Source organism: Talpa occidentalis, unplaced genomic scaffold, assembly GCF_014898055.3.
Source record: "Talpa occidentalis isolate TD23 unplaced genomic scaffold, MPIMG_talOcc4v2.1 talOcc4.9, whole genome shotgun sequence".
Lineage (NCBI taxonomy): Eukaryota > Metazoa > Chordata > Mammalia > Eulipotyphla > Talpidae > Talpa > Talpa occidentalis.
Genome location: NW_023605305.1, coordinates 80,345,978 through 80,364,452, shown reverse-complemented (window position 1 = coordinate 80,364,452; position 18,475 = coordinate 80,345,978). Strand labels below are relative to the sequence as shown.

At 42.9% G+C, this 18,475-nt stretch overlaps 1 protein-coding gene and 1 long non-coding RNA gene across 2 annotated transcripts in view; both read left to right on the top strand.

Moving 5' to 3' along the window:
* The first annotated feature begins 2,079 nt into the window (after window positions 1-2,079).
* LOC119236869 (uncharacterized) lies at window positions 2,080-15,404 on the top strand. Its single transcript, XR_008550264.1, has 3 exons — window positions 2,080-2,097; window positions 9,472-9,658; window positions 14,914-15,404. It is a non-coding gene; the product is annotated as an uncharacterized LOC119236869 (long non-coding RNA).
* Window positions 15,405-18,353: 2,949 nt separating this feature from the next.
* THEM4 (thioesterase superfamily member 4) overlaps window positions 18,354-18,475 on the top strand; it is a 33,817-nt gene continuing 33,695 nt past the window's right edge. The window contains exon 1 of the mRNA XM_054691553.1: window positions 18,354-18,387. Within this exon, the coding sequence (XP_054547528.1) occupies window positions 18,354-18,387 (34 nt within the window). The remainder of the gene's footprint in view (window positions 18,388-18,475) is intronic.

The following is an 18,475-nucleotide window of genomic DNA, read 5'->3' as shown; positions in this document are numbered from 1 at the left end:
GTAGCGAAGAATTGACTTGTCAAGCTGAAATTTTAACAATCTGCTCCCAGGAGCCCATAGAGCCAGTCCCAGCACACCACTGACCCCCCTCACTTTTTTGTTGAGAGGAATTTAAGACAACTTCAAACTTTGAAACTCTTAGTGAAAGAGAAGTCCCTGACAATGGTAAGACCTCATCTATATATTTTTTTATTATTCACAACAGATTAAGAAACAGAAGCAATTGAAAACTCCGTACCAGGGGATGTGCATTCAGAACTTAGAGCTCAAGTCTGTCCCCAAGGCTGGAGATGAACACTCATCCTTCAAGGGTTCCCATTGCAACAGGGTGGTCCCCAGGAAAGGGGGAGGTTCCAGGTTTCCTGCCCCACCCAAAAGGAAGGTGGAGCTGAGCAGAAAGAGAAGAAGCTGCAGAGACTGGGGAAGGAAGGAAGCAGGATGGTGAGCCAGAAGGAGACGTAGAGGAGGCACATGGAGCCAAGAGACACGTGAGGAACTACACTTGCCTTTTGGTCGTGGACTGGGTGACAGAGATGTGGGTGAGAGACCCATGGGGAGGTGACAATGGCGGCTTTTGTCTTGATTTTGCTCTTTTCCTTCCAGACTTGTTTGGTTGTTTCTGATCCTTTTCTGTGGGTCCCCACTGGAAGATACTTTAGACGTGGGCAGGCTTTGGGGCCTTGCTCTGGGCCAATCCCATTTGGATGGACTTTTACCCACGAGGGGACGGGTTACTTTGAGTGCTTGCTTTAGAAACTATATTCTTTGCCTTTCCTGTATTGTTTCCTAATCGTATTAAAGTTCCTTCCCATTAAAGTCTCATATATTTTGTGTTGATGCAGCGGATGGCAGAACCTATTTAGAGCAGGCAGGTTTGTGGGGTCTGGGGTGCCCCTCTCCCTGCCCTGTAACACTATGGCTTCTATTTCTATTTGAAAAAGAATCGCTTCAGACTTGTATCTCTACCAGGAACCAGAAAGTGGGGGGAAGGGAAAAATGAGGGGGGGGAGAGGGGTGATAGAAGAGACAGAGAAAGGAGCACCTCAAGCAGTTAAAGGTATAAACGCCCTTTGCACCCAAAAGGCTCTAAATCAACACTAGCAACACGATCCCAGTGTTTAGGGGAAAAGGATGTCCTAAAGCTAATTCCATACAGGCTTTGTGGACTCCACCCCCACCCCAGGCCAAAGACACCTGGAGCTCCAAATTCCATCACCACGAAAGGGAGGGTTGCTGGGACCCCAGGGTGGGGTTAAGCAGCCAGGTTGGTATAAAGCCAGGCACGTGAGCCTTTGTGGGGGTGTCCCACTGTTTGGCTCTCCCGCAGTTCGGCGCATCTGGCCAGCTCTGAGAGTGCTTTTTGGGCTTCCAGGTCGTCGGATCGGTAGGACGCATTAAAGATTTTATTTCCCAATTTTCTCCCTGAGTTGTACATTTTCCTTATTTCCTTTTCCCTTGTAATAAACCTTTTATTAACCTTTGTGTGTGCCTGTAGTGGAGTATTCATAAGTCCCTTTTAAGCGCGCGGGTGAGGACCCACAGCCAGGAACCCGTTCAATATTGGGGCTGCCCTAAAACACCAGGAACTTGCCCGGGGCTTATAAGAAAACATTTTATTGTTCCCCTTCGTCGTGAGGGCGAGAGAACCACTTGGACACAAAGAGCACGGGCTTCGGCGCGGAGAAGACGACGGGAAGCAAGCAAAGCCGCCACTCGCGGCGCGGAGATCCGGGGCCTCCTGGCAGCCCCCGCCGCGGAACTCCGAGCTCGTCGCTCCGCCTGACGCGGCCACTGGGACCTTCAGCCAAAGGTCGGGGCTGTCCCGGAAGTGACCCCGGCGCCCGCGGAGGTCAGAGTCTTCCGACCCGGCGCCTAGCTCGGCCTTCCAGGCCCAGACTCCGCCCCCGATAGGCTCCGCCCCTCTACCGGGCCGTCAAAAGGCTGAGCGGGCGCCGGGCGGGGTGTCAGCGTCTGGCGGGCGCCCGGAGCCCTGGAGCCCGGATGCTGAGCTACGCCGCGCGCTTCCGCGCCCTTGGCGCCCTGCGCGGGCTGCCGGGGGCCGCGCGCAGGCTGGCTGGTGACCCACGACCCGCGCAGGTGAGTCCGGGGGCCGCGGGAGCGGACCTGGAGCCAGACTCCGTCGGGACTTGCCTACTAGGACGGATTGACTGGCCCCAGAATATGGGCTAGCATCCTTGCCCAGGGCACCAGTGTTCACAGGGTCACAGGCTCTTTTAGTCCTGAGGGTCAACCTTGCGAAATGGGACAGGGAGGTGATGGCGCAGGTGGAGGAACACCACCTGTACGGGTATTAGTGCGGAAAGGTGGCGGTTCAAGCAAGGTCACGCAGAGCCGTGGAGAGCTGGGACCTGAACCCAGGCGGTCGGGCTGGCCAGCATTGCTCCCTGGGAGAGTGCTGTCACTTTCATGGCTTAATCCTAATTGTTCTCTGCTCTTCAGATAATCCTACCCTCTCTAAACCAATGTTTCCCCACCCCGCCCTTAAAGGTTGTTACAATTTTTTTAATTTACTTTCTTACATCATTGTTCATTTTTGTACATTTGCTTTCTCCCCTCACTTGTAGTACCCTTAGTTCTCCCACCACCCTAGCATCCGTGACCTAGGATGCTATAATTTAAATGAGATAACTCAAGTGAAGTGTTTAGCACCAATGCCTGCCGTTAGTATTAAGTAAATTATTTCCTGTTCTTTTGTCCCTGTGTTTTGCTTCATGGATGTATCGATTAATGTTAATTAAGCACCAACAATATGCCAGATATTGGTCACTGATGATGACAATAAAGATTAATAAGAAACAACCCTTTCTCTCAGGGAGTTCAGTGTCTAGCAATGACATTGCTAAATGAAAGAACATGTGCACTATGTACTGTAATAAAGTACTGAGGGAATATGAAAGTGGGAACAGTTGTAGCAAGCAAGAATAGCAAGAGCTATTGTTGCTTTCACTTAAAGAATGAGTGCAGATTGGTTATTAATCCTGTATCACCTTGCACTTTGGAAAAGAAAATGGTATATGCTGATCTCACAACAAAGAGAATTTTGTTACTTTAATTATATGTTGGTGCCTTGTAATCTATGTTGAGGATATTTAATAGTAGTATTTACAGGCTTATAAATCATGCTCCTTCCCGTTTAGTAACTTAATCTTAAATAGGGGACACATAAAAAGTCATAACTTTACTTAATAAATCCCATGTGACAAGGCTATAACCAAAGATCAAGCAAGACCTTTTCTCTAATCAGGGCAGTAAAAGGTAATGATCATTCCTAATATTTATCCCTCAATTACATAGGCTATGTCATGTATTTAAAGTGCCTTTACTTCAAATATCTTTTAGTTCTTATCTCCTTGCACTGAAACTTTAATTATTTGTATTTCTCAAAACATTGTAGTGTTCATCTAGAATCTTGATTGAGTATGCCCCAAACTAAAATTAAATAGTTCCCTCTGCCTCCTAAAATGCACAGGAATGCTAAGAAAAAACTCTTCTTTCTTTTCCTTCTATCCATTTCCAATCTTCAGAGCCCTGACTGGAATTATCCAAGACTTTCTCTACCCCTTCAGTCACTCTCTACATACCTTGGTCCCTGTCCCCTTAATATTTCTTCAATATTTTGTTTTTATTCTTCTCTACTTAGTTCAAGTTCGGAAGATTTCTCACCTAGATCTTTGCCACAGTGTTTTAACTGATTTCCCCACCAGTATTTTAACTGATTTCCCCACAATTGCTTCTCATCCTTTACCTCTGAGCCAGCTTTCTAAACCTTAAGTTTATATTTCTGCTTTGCTTAAAACTCCCTAAGACTCCACCTAACAGAAAAAGTAACTGCTCAAGTTACTTTTAATGAACTTTCAAAGACTCCCTTTCTTTAATGAATTGTTTCCTAAGTAATAACATTTGTGAAGTTATAAGTGTGATGTGCTATTTATGACCTTTTATAATATGCACTTAAAAATACATATTCTGTTCTTGTGCCATCGAAAAATCATCTTTCTTATTGACCTTGGAAACATTGACCTAGGAGAACCTTGTGGTAAGGTCAAAGAGCCTCTCCAGTGTGATTCTCATCCCCTTTCTACTTTGCCATCCACATCTTGCTGCTATTTCCTTTGTATCTTACATCCACGAGAACTGAAATCCTAACGGTTCTCCAACATACATTATGTGTGATTCATCTCTCCATGCCCTCACATGGAGCAGCCTTACCCTTCTCTCCTTAGTTAACTCTTCATCCTGCAAAGATCATTCCACCAGTCCTCATCTTTTTGAAGCGTTCTTTGAAAGTCGCTCCTGTGTCTGATGTAGCATTTTTACACTAAAGACTGTAAGCACTTGAGGATAGGACTAAGTCTTCTTTCTGTATTAAGTATTCCTGTCACAGAATCAGGGCATACAGTAGGACACAAAAAAGTTTGTTTTATTTAAATCTCAGATTTTTTTAAATTACATCATTTTTTATTGAGGTAACATCGGCTTACAACACTCTATATGATTTAGGGGGTATAGGTTCATACCTCTTAAAATGTATGCTACCTTACCGTACCCATCAACTAACCCATAATCCTCCACAGTATTCCACTGGATCCCTTCTACCTTGTTCCTCAACCCCACCCCCACTGCAATTCTGGTAACCTCAATTGTGCAGTGAGATTTCAAGGATTTGTTTTGGTTTAGCTTTGTTCCTTTGTTTTGTTTCTTTCTATTCCATGTGAATAAAATCATCTGATATATGTCTTTCTCCTTCTGATTTATTTCACTGTTGCTTGCATAATCCCCTCCAGTTCCAGCTATCTTTTCACAAATACCAAGATTTCATTTATTCTTAAAGCTGTGTAGCATTCCATTGTGTATATATAACACATATTCTTAATCCATTCATCTGTTATTAAGCACTTAGGTTGTTGCTGTATCTTGTAATTGTATTGTAAATAGGACTGCAGTGAACATAGGAGTGCCTATATCACTTTGAGTTAATGTTTTCATATTCTTGGGATAGATACCTAGGAGTGAAATTGCTAAATCATATGGTACATCTATTTTTAATATTTTGAGAAACCTCCATGCTATTTTTAACAGGGGCTGGACCAGTTTACCTTCCCACCAACAATGTATGAGGGTTTCTTTTTCTCTGCATCCCTCACTGACACCTTTTCATTCTGTCCTTTTGATTTAGGCCATTCTCACAGAAAAGAGGTATCTCATTGTGATTTTGATTTGTGTTTCCCTAATGAGTGACAATGAGCATTCTTTCATGTGCCCATTAGTCATCTGTATGTTAATCTCAGACTTGCAAAGTTAAAATCAGGTAGGAGAGTCCACCATCCCAGGAGTCATTCTAATACTTAAAGTTCTTTTTTTATCTATTGCACTGTTCCCCAGAAAATTGCTGTAACAGATCAGACCTAGAGTTGCTTATTTAACATGAGACCTATGGATGAGATGAGCCCAAATTCATAACTCTAAAGCCTACACATCCTATTCTCCCTCTCAACTGACACCTATTAGTCAGTACATATTAATTTGTGACTAATTGTGTCTGTGAAGTTACTTTCAGAATTCATGTACTTTAAAAGTTACATGATTAAGACTGGATTCTAAGGAAAAGATTGAAAATAGGAAAGAGGCCTTTTTTCTAATGTTCTAATGGACATTTTCATTTCAAACAGAAAAAGTTTGGAAATAATTTTAATGTCCAACTTAAATGATTAGCTAAATTATAGTACATCATTTTAAAGGACTATTTTTTTGCCACTGAAATTAGTGAATGTTGCATTGTGCAACACAACACTGATAAAAAAAATGGGAGTCATGGAGCAGGCTACATAATGCAGGATGCTGCTGAAGAGCAAGATCTTGTCCGTTTTTATTGATGGAATAATCATACAGCAGCATCAGTTACGTGGGTTAGGAGGGCAAGGAGAAAAGGATGGGTGAAAGTAAGGAATTTCATCTAGGGCTTCGGAGGGACATGAGTCTGCTGACAGATAATTCTTATCTGCTTGATGATCAAGTGTTGTAATCAAAAGCAGACCCCAGACCCCCCGGCCATGGTCCTAATCTTATCAACAAGGCGTTCCACTGATCATCTTCTGGGGTCCCTTGTCATACATACATTGGTCCTCAGCCCCCCGGGCATTCCTGGTCATACCTCATGATGTATAAATTGGGAGTAAGTTATTGCATCCATCGTCACCCCCTTCCCCCACCCCGGGCATTCCTGGTCATACCTGTTGATGCATACCCTTCCTAGAGTGATCAAGCTTTCTGCTTTTGATTGATTTGAAAAGTACCTTGTAAATTTTGGCTCCTGTGACTGATTGACAGGGCAGTTCTGACCTTGTATGGAAATGCTGAACTGCAGGTAACAGTAATGATGGCCCGACAGGCTGCTTAAGTTTAGCAGACCCACAAGTGAAATTGAGATTAAGGACATGAGGAAGTGAACACTAAATATTATTAATACAATAAAATTATACTAAAAATGTATTTTCGTTACTGAGATTACAGTTACATTAAGAAAAGTTACATTTAAAAAAACTTGAAGAAAATACATCAGAATTTTTTCTTTTGGTTGTAAGCTGGAAAGATAATAGTTGGGTCTTTTAAGATTGTTTTTCTCTTCTTTCTTTCCCAAAATTTTTGAACTGGGTTCTGAAGAAATGAGCCAGTCGAAAACCATAAAGAAAAAACAGAGGTACAAATCCTAGGCGAGGGAGTGGAGTGATCTCTATCCTGCTCATGTTTCCACTCACAAAGTCAATATTCCCTCTTGTTTGGCCAAGAAATTATTAGTTTCATTGAGTTCTTTTTTTTTTTTTTTAAGATTTATTTATTTATTTATACAAGCACTGGGTACAATCAGAAGTGCAGGAGGGAGACAGAATTCACCAGAGCCAGAGCGGGGAGCAGAGCAGGCAGAAAGACCGAAGTACACTGCTGAGGGGAGCAGCGGGCGGCAGGAGAGGGCTGCGCGCCATGTGGGACCCTCCTCCTGTGGCCAGGGAGCAGCCGGGGATTGAACCGGCGCGGCAGAGGCTGCGGGCAGCTTCACAACCCAGCGCTCAACCTTTGCGCCACCGGGAGGCCCTTTCATAGAGTTCTTGAGTCAGGCTCTCCATGTTCTTACCATCAGGCTAAGATCAGAGCCAGCTCTTTCATCACAGTAAACATAGCCTCCCTTATTTTGACTTTGGGGTACAGTCCAAGCATTGTAGGTACACTAAATCCAAATGAATTGATTTGATGGCCAGAAGTGGAATGATAGCTTCTATGGCCTTAATGTTTAAAGATTTCCCTGGAAGTTAAAAGAATGGATTTTCCTTTCTGGTGCCTGTGAGCATTCACTTTGCCCTGCTCCTTAGTAGGTCACACTTTATTCCCCAAGTCCTCAGTGGCCCCTGTACCATGTCACTTGGCTGCCGGCACTAGAGAAGTAAGCAGTATGTAGTGCTACAGAGAAAAGCATGGATAGAGCCATTGTTACTATAAGTTATACTATAAGTTCTATTTATACCATAAGTTATACTATACTATGACGTGAAGCACTTGTTCCCCCAACCTCGTTCTCTTCTTTTTTTATATATTTATTTTTTGCATAGAAAAAGTGAGGTGTAGGCCAGAGGTGCAGGTGGCAAGAGGATTCACCAGAGACAGAGTGGGGAGCAGAACAGGTAAACTGACTGAAATACACTGTTTTTGTTTTTTGGGTTTTTTTGTTTGTTTGTTTGTTTTTAAATTCTTGCCATTGTGGAGCTTACATTCTTTTTTTCTTTTTTTAAAGATTTATTTATTTATTTATACAAGCACTGGGTACAGTCAGAAGCGCGGGAGGGTGAGAGAATTCACCAGAGCCAGAGTGGGGAACAGAACAGGCTGAGGTACGCGGCAGGAGAGGTCTGCGCGCCATGTGGGACCCTCGCCGGTGGCCGGGGTTCAAACCGGCGCTTCAGAGGCTACGGGAAGCTTCGCAGCCCCGCGCTCAACCACTGCGCCACCAGGGGAGACCCCTGAAATACACTGTTAAGGGGAGCAGTGGATGAGACCGGAGAGGTCTGCTGTGCAGTATGTGGGTAGCTCCCTGGTGGGGGATAAAACTCAGGCAGCAGCAGTAAAAGTGCTGAGACATAACCCCTAGGTTAAGTCCCCTAGGAGGCCCCTATTCTTCATGTTCTCTTTCTTGACATTTGCCTCTGTCGTACATTCTGTTGCACAATTCCCAAACCTGGGATTGGTTCTTTTGTATTTTCCTCTTCCCTTACTCTCCTTTACCAAATAATCACAAGTTCTCCTTATATGCTCATAACTTTCACATGGGTTACCCCATTAGCCTCCAGACATGGCCCTCTGATTCCAATCTTGGTTACTCCCAGTATCTTTCATGTTATGGCCAGATCTGATAGCACTCCCCTGTTTAAATCCCTCTGAGAGCTCTGTAGATACAACTCAGCAGTTAGCCTAGTGTGGAGGCTTCTCATAGTCACCCTTGCCTACATCTCTGCAGCCATCTGCTCTTCTCATTGCACCAAAATAATGTCAAACTTCTTTTAGGCCTTAGTTTCATTATCTATAAAATGTGGATAATAATTAATCCCTCAAAACTGTTTCATGCATCCTTGCTTTTGCACTTAGTGTTCCTTTGCCTACAATACTCTTTCTTTTTTTTTTTTTTTTAATTTCTATTTTTCTTTCCACTTTTGTTTTTTAAGATTTATTTATTTATTTATACAAGCACTGGGTACAGTCAGAAGCACGGGAGGGTGAGAGAATTCACCAGAGCGGGGAGCAGAGCAGGCAGAAGGACCAAAGTACACTGCTGAGGGGAGCAGCGGGCGGCAGGGGAGGTCTGCGCGCCATGTGGGGCCCTCCCTCCGGTGGCCGGGGAGCAGCCGGGGATCGAACCAGCACTGCAGAGGCTGTGGGCAGCTTCACAACCCAGCGCTCAACCGCTGTGCCACTGGGGAGGCCCCCAGCCTACAATACTCTTTCTAGCTGGCTACTTTCTGCTTGTCTAATCAAAATTCCAGTCAAAAGGGCTCCTCCTTGAATCCCCAGTCTGAGATGCATACCTCTCCCTTATGCTCTGACTTCCCCAGTGGCAGCACTTTCTTTACATGGAGGAAAATGTCTGTCCTTCATCCCTCTTTATCTCCAGTGCCTGGCTCACCTGTGCTTGTTTAAAGTTTGAAAAAGGAAGGGTGTCTGCAGACCTGGTCTTAATGCCATCTCTACCAATAGCTAGTAGGGTGACAGCAAGGGTATCATTCCCTCTTTCAGTCTCCCATTTCTCCCAAGGAGGTTGAACCAGTGACCCTTGAAATTTGCTTCCTCTCTGAAAAGACAAGCTCTGGGAACAGGAAAAGTAGCAAGAATGATCAGAAAATAGGAGAATATGTGATGCAATAGGATACGCCTTCTATTACTCTTCTTTTTCTCCTCTCTATCTTTTAGAGGTCATTTTCTTCTGAGAAAGTCACTCTTAAGGATCGTTCTCTCCCCAACCCCAGCTGGAGCAAGGACATAAGACTCCTCTTTGATCACTTCATGAAGAAATGTGAAGATGGCTCCTGGGAATATTTGCCATTTTATACTTCTAAATCTTCTCACAAGAGTCAAGACTTGAAAACCAGGTGTCCTGGTAGGAACAGCTACTCTCCCATAAAGACTATTTAAATATCCCATAGAAAACTAAGAACAGGGGGCTCCCCAGGGGTGGAAGGGGTTAAGTCTCAGTACTGTGAAGCTATTGGCAGTCACTGCAGCATGAGTTCAATCTTTGGCCAGGGAACTACCCACATGGTGCAGCAGACCTCTCCTGTCTCACCTGCTGCTCCCCTCAGCAGTGTATTTCAGTAGATCTGCCTGTTCTGCTCCCCACTCTGTCTCTGGTGAATCCTCTCACCCCTCCCTGCCCCCATACCTCTGGCCTACACCCCAGCTCTTGTATGCATAAATAAATAAAATAAATCTTTAAAGAAAAAAAAAAGAAAACTAAGAACAGATTAAAGCAATAGTTACCACTTAAAGGAAGGCGGATGGGGCAGAGGTTTGGTAAAGTCTCCAGTTTTGTAGGCCATAAATCTGAATATATTTTGTAGATTGTGGGATAACATAAAGCCTATAACTAAGAATAAGCCTGTCTCCCACCCTTACCTCCTATCACCATTAGCAGGAGTGAAGACAGAGCCCCAGAGAGCCTCCACCCTCCCATAACCTCATCTACTTGCTCTCCTGAGGCTTTCATCATTTATCCCAATATATGATACTGTCACCCTAAGAGAGTTGGGACATTTGGGCCACCCTCGCTCATCTCCCAGATTCTAAAATTCCAAAGTAGGCCACCCCACCTCATACCACTGCACTTCTTTTCTGGTGTATGTGTGTTTTAATTCATTATTATATCCTCTTGAGCAGTTTCAGGTTTACAGAAAAATGAGTGGAAAGTAGAGTTTCCAAATACCTGTTACAACTTCCTCCGCATTCCTCTGTTAATAGTTGCTTTAGTGTAGTACATTTGTCATAACTGATGAGCCAGTGTTAATTATTAATAACTGAAGTCCATAGTTTACATTAGACTTCATTCTTTATGTTGTACTTTCTATGGGCTTTGACAAATGTGTAATTATTATATCTATTATTATAGTATAATACTGTTAGCAAACTCCCCTTAAAGTGATGATCCATTTGCCTGGTGACCCAAAGCCAAAATTCAGAAACAAGTTTCAGCTAAACAAACCAAGAATTTTATTGCCTGATAAACAATGGAGAAGAGAGAACTCTTCAGGAAGGAATTCCCTTTTATTTGGGGGACTGGCACATCATGAATTAAGGCTAGAATTAGAGGGTTGGTCCTCCCTGGTAGCTCAAGGGTTAAAGTCTCAGCACTATTAAGCTATCACCAGCCACTGGGGCATAGGTTAGGTCCCAGGCCAGGGAGCTAGCCCACATTGCGCAACAGACATCTCCTATCTCACCCGCTGTTCCTCTCTGCAGTGTATTTCAGTAGATCTGCCTGTTCTGCTCCCCACTCTGTCTCTGGTGAATCCTCTCACCACCCCACACCTCTGGCCTACACCCCAGTTCTTGTATGCATAAGTAAAAAAATCTTAAAAAAAAAAGAATCGTGAGGGTCATGCACAGACGTTCTGGTCTCCTCATGCACCCCACATTCTTGCATATGTCTCCCCTCCCCTCCATGTAGAACACTCAGTCACCATATTGGGAATACGTAGCTGGATCCAGTTCTGTGAGGATGGCTCTTCTATCTCATTCCTGAGAAAAGGTACAGCTTAGTGCAAATATTCTACCTCACAGTTATCATGGTGTGCTCCACCTTCACCCCTTCTTGCCCCTTCCTTGGAAACCACCAATCCTTTTATTTCATAGATGTGCCTTTTCCAGATTATTTACAATAATGTAGCCTTTCCACTTTGTTTTCTTTCAGTTAATAATATGCATATATTAAAGTGCATTTCTTTTTTCTGCAACACTGTCACCATCTTTGTGTTTATTTGTTTGCCTCTCCACTAGAGTGTCTGCTCTATGAGGGCAGAGATTTTTATGTTTTTTCCTCACTGTATTTCCAGTGCTTAAAGCAGAGCCTGCTGCATAGTAAGTGCTTTGCGCATCCTTGTAGGAAGAACAGCAGGATAAGGAGAGGGAAGGAAGGGAGAAATCACCCAGAGGAACCTGTTAAGAAGCTCTACTTGCTTTTCTTTACCTAAAATCTCTGTTCTCATGAGCTGACACTCTCGTGGTAAGAAATGAACCATTAAAGAAAGAAGAAAATATGTCAGATGGTGATAGCGTTGAAGTAAAAACAAATGGTGATAAAAGCTATGGAAGAAATAAATGTGCCTTAATTTTTTTCAAGGAGGACTAAATGTAGTTCCAAGTTAGTGGTATAAGAATTGGGAAGAATAGTGAACAACCTTCTTTCCTACCCACCGCCTTCTTAAAAAAAAAGCAGAAGTCATTAGCATGCATACCTCATGAGTACATGGGAGATATTCAGGGAAAAGTACATAACTCCTCTGCCCTAGGAGGCCCAAGCCACTAGTTTAAGTACCATCTTCAGCTAAAGACAAAAAAGGTGTGGGGACAGTGGGGATGGCATTATGAGAATGTTACCAGGAAACACTCTGTAAAAGAAAAGTAAGGTTTGTTAGGTCAATTTAATTAGGTGATTTTTCTATCAATAAGATTCCTGAGTCTTCCTTCTCTTCCTGTTACTAAGAGAGAAACACCCTTACAAAAGTATAAGTATAAATTCCCCATACATAAAGCTAAGTTCTATACTATTTTGAGCTTCTCTTACACCTGTTTCTCAAAATGATCCTACGCCTAAGAGGCACATTTTGGGATGGCATATACTGCTACCCTGCCCTTTTGGCTTCTCAGGAGGTTTCACATTCAAGAAGCTGAGTTGGTCTCAGTTTTGTACTAAGTGAAGAGTTAAACTTTTGGTTGTTCAAAACTGTTTGTTTTTTTAATATTTAAAGAGCAGATTTATTAGGGAAAGGGGACAGAAGAATAAAGGACACTTGCATAGACACAAGCGGGCAGAAAGAGCTGCCTGTTCACTGTTTCTGAGCCTGACCCAAAATATCTGGACCATTTGGTATAGAACATGACAGTCTGTATTTGGATGCCATTGGCCCTAGAATTTGAGGACCAGTGGTTTCTGTGATGATACCAATAATTGACTAGTAATTGAAAATTCTTTAATCTGGTTTATCCTCTGCTTTTCTGTCATCACTGCAACAGTTTTATTGAACTCATCTTTGGTTTATCTCCCTTTAAATGGAGATAATAATGGCCACCTTTATCTACCATTTTAGAAGACACTATTATAATACAAATTAGGCTCTTAAATTATACTTTTGCATTTAAAACAAAAATCAAAACTGGCAGCCCTTCTGCTATGAGTGTGCAAGAAATATGCCATTCCTTCTGATAAGCACTTGGAAAATAATGTCTCTCCTCAAGGAAAGTCAGGGGTTTTTTTGTTGTTTTTTTTTAAAAGATTTATTTATTTATACAAGAACTGGGGTACAGGTCAGAAGCGCGGGAAGGTGAGAGGATTCACCAGAGACAGAGTGGGGAGCAGAACAGGCAGATGGACTGAAAACACTGCTGAGGGGAGCAGTGGGCGAGACAGGAGAGATCTGCCACACCATATGGATATCTCCCTGGCCTGCCAGGAATCAAACCCACGCTGCAGAGGCTGCAGACAGCTTCACAGCGCAGGGCTCAACCCGCTGTGCCACCAGGGAGGCCAAAAAGTCAGATTTTTTAGGCAGATAGCAACAGCTTTAATGAGATTTCTCAGAGGGCCCCAGAACCTAAAAATGTTAGGAACCACTGGTTCGAAGAGTTTTTAAAATGTGGGTAGTATTGAAGTCCATATTTTTTTTTTTATTTTTTACATCACTGTTCTTTTTTTTTTTTTTTTAAGATTTTTATTTATTTATGCATACAAGAACTGGGCTACAGGCCAGAGGTGCCGGGAGAGGGGTGAGAGGATTCACCCGAGACAGAGTGGGGAACAGAACAGGCAGACTGACTGAAAGACACTGCTCAGGGGAGCAGCAGGCAAGTCAGGAGAGGTCTGCCTCGCCATGTGGGTTGCTCCCTGGCAGGCCGGGGAACAAACTCGTGCTGCAGAAGGTGCAGATTGCTTCCTAGTGCAGTACTTAACCCCTTGCTCCACCAGGGAGGCCCCCCATTCTTCCTTTTTTTTTTTTAAAGATTTTATTTATTTATACAAGCACTGGGTACAGTCAGAAGCGCGGGAGGGTGAGAGAATTCACCAGAGCGGGGAACAGAACAGGCAGACTGACGAAGAAATACATTGCTGAGGGGAGCAACAGGCGCAGCAGGAGAGGTCTGTCGCGCCATGTGGGACCCTCGCCAGTGGCCGGGGATCGAACCGGCACTGCAGAGGCTGAGGGCAGCTTCACAGCCTACTGCTGAACCGCTGCGCCACCAGGGGAGGCCCCCCCCATTTTTCATTTTTAAGAATCAATCTGTAAAGACTGTTTTGGTTTCTCATTTTCAGCACCCAGTATTTATTCATTCAACAACTGTTTGTTGAGCATCTGTGCTGTTCTAAGCGTTATTTTCATGAAATAGACTTGAGGGACACATAGGGCCCCTGACTTCATGGGCCTATGAAGATATTTACTAATTTACTTATTAACTTTTAATCTCCTAAATACGTGTTTAAATAGTAGTTTGGAAATTGCAGTGTTTTTTTTTTTTATTACTTAAGTAGACCTTTAATGTTGTCTGACTATCATTATTCCTTTTTTCCCTCATCCATTCACTCTCCCACATTGTATGGCTATTTTCTTTTCTTTTTTTTTTTTTTTTTGGGCAGCCTCACAGCCCAGTGCTCAACCTCTGTGCCACGAGGGGAGGCCCATGTATGGCTATTTTCTATCTTCTTCTCAAGCCTCACTCTCAGCTGATGTTGCCTCCTGTTTCACTAAGAGAAAATAAAGCCATCAGAAGAGAATGTCTAGGCTCCTCCTGCCTCACTTACCCTCCTCCCTGCATCTGTGCTCATGTTCTACTTTTTCTTGTTACGACTGTAATGGCCGTACTCTTAGAAGAGAACAAGCCTTCTGTTTGCCCACTGGATTCCATCCCCTTGACCTCCTTCAGGACATCCTTTCTGCTAGATCTTTCTCATTAGCCTACAGACATGCCACAACTATATTTCTCACTTTCTGTTCTCTCTTGAACCCACTCCAGTCAAACTTCACTTCCAGTATGTCAGCTCTGAAATGATAAGCTTCTGGGAAGAAGAAAAGCAGCAAGATGGCTAGAAATAGGAGAATAATGTTATGCAATAGGACACACATCCCATTATTCCTTTTTCTCTTTTAGAAATCGTTTTCTTCTGGGAAAGTCACTCCTAAGGATTCCCCTCTCCCTAACCCCAGCTGGAGCAAGGACATGCGACTCCTCTTTGACCAGTTCATGAAGAAATGTGAAGATGACTCCTGGAAACCTTTATCTTCTTATGCAGCAATCACAACTCAAGATTTCAGAGGCTTTTTTCCTGGTAGGAACAGCTACTCCCACATATCATGACTCCTTAGTACATTTACTTTCTCATCACCTATGAAATTTCTTTCACCCAGCCCCAGTCTTGCAATCCCAGGTACAACTTGAGCCTTATTATCTGCAGAATGTGCACAACCTCCAAATCCACACATATAGACATCCTTTTTTCTGACCACAACCTCTTTCCTTCCAGCTTGCAAGGGCCCCACAGAAATAATTCTTGAGACCTTCAGTTCACGGGCTTCTGCATTCTCATTGTCCCCTTGGCCCTCTTCTGCCTGAACTCTAGGAAAACTCCAGCCCTGGATGAATATGGCCATCTGCCAACCCTTGTTTGTATAGGTCCTCACATAGCTGAGCGTTGCTGGAGAAAATCACCCCACATTGCAGATAAGTTTAGTGGTTGTGATTTTTCATTATTTCTTCCAATCCATGAGTACGGGATATCTTTCCATTTCTTTGTATAGGCTTTGCATCTTTTTTTTTTTTTTTTTTTTAAAGGGCAGGTTTATTAGGGAAAGGGACAAAAGAGTAAAAGACACTTGCATAGACACAAGTGGGCAGAAAGAGCTGCCCCGAAAGGGACAGGTTTGCTGAGAGAGGCCTGCATGGTTGCAGGCGGGCGGCCTTGAGGAGAGCTGCCTCCGCTGAGGGAGGTCAGTGAAGAGAAGTCCAGCATGGTACAGGTCACAGGCAGGCAGAAGCTGCTGCCCTGCAGAGGGAGAGAGTTGGTGAAAAGAAGCACCTGCATAGTCACAGGTGGGCAGATGGAGTGCTGCCTCTTCTTTGCATCTTTTAACAGTGTTTTGTAGTTTTCCTTGTGTAGGTCTTTTACCTCCTTCGTTAGGTTTATTCCCAGGTATTTAAAATTTTTTTGGTACAATTGCAAATGGGATGTTTTTTTTAATTTCTTACTCATGAGATTGAGTGTTTGCACATAGGAAGGGTACTGATTTTTGTGTATGGATTTTGTAACCTGCTACTTTACTAAACTGGTTTATTGCTTTAATTAGTTTTTCTGTGGATTTTTTAGCAATCTCTATATAGCGTATATCATCTGCAGATAATGATAGTTTCACTTCTTCTTTCCCTATTTGAATTCCTTTTATGTCTTTCTCTTGCCTAATTGCCCTAGCTAGGACTTCTAGTACTATATTGAAGAGCAGTGGTGAGAGCGGGCATCCTTGTCTTGTTCCAAATCTTAATGGGAAGACTTTCTTTCAGCTTTTCACCATTGAGAATGGTATTGGCTGTGGGTTTGTCCTATATGGCTTTTACTATACTAAAGTATGTCCCTTTTATCCTGAGTTTTTCAAGGGCCTTCATCATAAATGGATGTTGGACCTTATCAAATGCTTTCCCAGACTCTGTTTTGTGTTTATGTGGTTTTATTTTTCTTTGATATGGTTTTTATTTTTCTTTTGAGGTGGTGAATTATGTAATTGATTTTTGGATGTTGAACTATCTTTGTGTACCTGGAATAAATCCTACTTGGTTGTGGTATATAATCCTTTTAATGCATTGTTGAATTTGGTTTGCTAAGATTTCAGTGAGGATTTTTGCATCTGTGTTCATTAGGGAGATTGGTCTATAGTTTCCTTTCTTTGTGTTGTCTTTGTTTGCTTTTGGTGTAATGCTGGCCTTGTATAGTGTATTTGGTAGTTTTCCTTTTTTCTTGATTTTTGAAAGACTTTTGTAGGATAGCCATCTTTGAATGTTTGGTAGAATTCATTTATGAAACCATCTGGTCCTGGACTTTTGTTTTTTGGGAGAGTTTTGATAACTGTTTCAATTTCACAACTTGTAATTTCTTTCAGTTTTTATTTCTTCTTTGTTCAGCTTTGGGTAATTGTATAACTCTAAGAATTTGTCCATCTCATCTAGACTGTTGAACTTGTTTGCATATACATGTTCATAGTAATCGCTAATTATCCTCTGAATTTCTACTGTGTTGTAATTTCTCCTCTTTTATTTATAATCCTACTTTCTTGAGTTTTCTCCCCCCCCCCTTTTTTTTTTAAAGATCTTTTTATTTATTTATACAAGCACTGGGTACAGTCAGAGGCGCAGGAGGGTGAGAGAATTCACCAGAGCCAGAACAGAGAGTAGATCAGGCAGAGTGACGAAGTACACTGCTGAAGGGAGCAGTGGGCGGCAGGAGAGGTCTGCGCGCCATGTGGGACCCTCGCCCCAGCGGCCGCTGGCCAGGGATCAAACTGGCGCTGCAGCCTCGCAACCCAGCACTCAACTGCTGCACCACTGGGAAGGCCCTCCCCTTTTTTCTTTGTGAGCCTTGTGAGGGGTTTTTTTGTTTTTTTGTTTTTGATTTTGTTTTTGTTTTTGAAGAACCAGCCTTTGATTTCATTAATCTTTTGGATTGTCTGTTTTATTTCTATTTTATTTATTTCTGCTTGAATTTTTATTATTTCCTTTCTTTACTGATTTTTGGGTCTTTTTGTTGTTCTTTTTCTAGTTCCTCTAGATGGGCGATTAGGTTGTTTCTTTGGGTTATTTCTTGCTTCTTGATATGGCCTGTATTACTATATGCTTTATTCTTAATACCACTTTTGTTGAGTCCTATACATTCTGGAAAGTTGTGTCATCTTTGTCGTTTGTCTCAAGGTATTTTTTAGTTTCTTCTTTGATTTCCTTGTTTACCCAGTGGCCTTGTTACAGAGCAATCCTGATATAAACTGGGTTGCCTGCCTGTGGGTCCTCACCCATGCACTTAAAGGGGACTTATTAATGCTAAACTTCAGACACACACAAAAGGTTGATAAAAGATTTATTTACAAGGGAAGGGGAAATGGGAAATGAATAACTCAGAGAGAAAAAGAGGGAGATTAGGACGCATTTACAAACTTATCTCCCAGTGACCCGGCCAGCTGGCGAAAAACCTAGCACACAGCATGGCCAAGAGGGCGACCCCGGCCACATGGCCAGTTAAATACTCAAATCGAGAACCTGGTTGCTTAACACCACCCTCAGGTCCTCGCAATCTTCCCTTTGGTGATCATGGGATTTGTAGTTCCCAGTGTCTTGATGGATTGGGGGGTAGAGTCCACAAAGCCTGTATGGAGATGGCTCAGGACATCCTTTTCCCCTAACAGCCTCTCATGTTGCTCAGTCTCCATGTACTGTGCAATCTCCTTGCTTGCTTTTCACAGTTGATTTCTAGTTTGATGCCTTTATGGTCAGAGAAGATATTTGGTATGATTTCAGTCTTCATGAATTTGTTGATGTTTGTCTTGTGACCTAATATGAGGTTGACCCTGGAGAATGATCCATGTGCATGTGAGAAAAATATGTATTGATTTTTTTGAGGGTGCAGTGTCCTATAGATGTCTATTATGTCCATGTGATCTAGATCTTCATTTAGGGC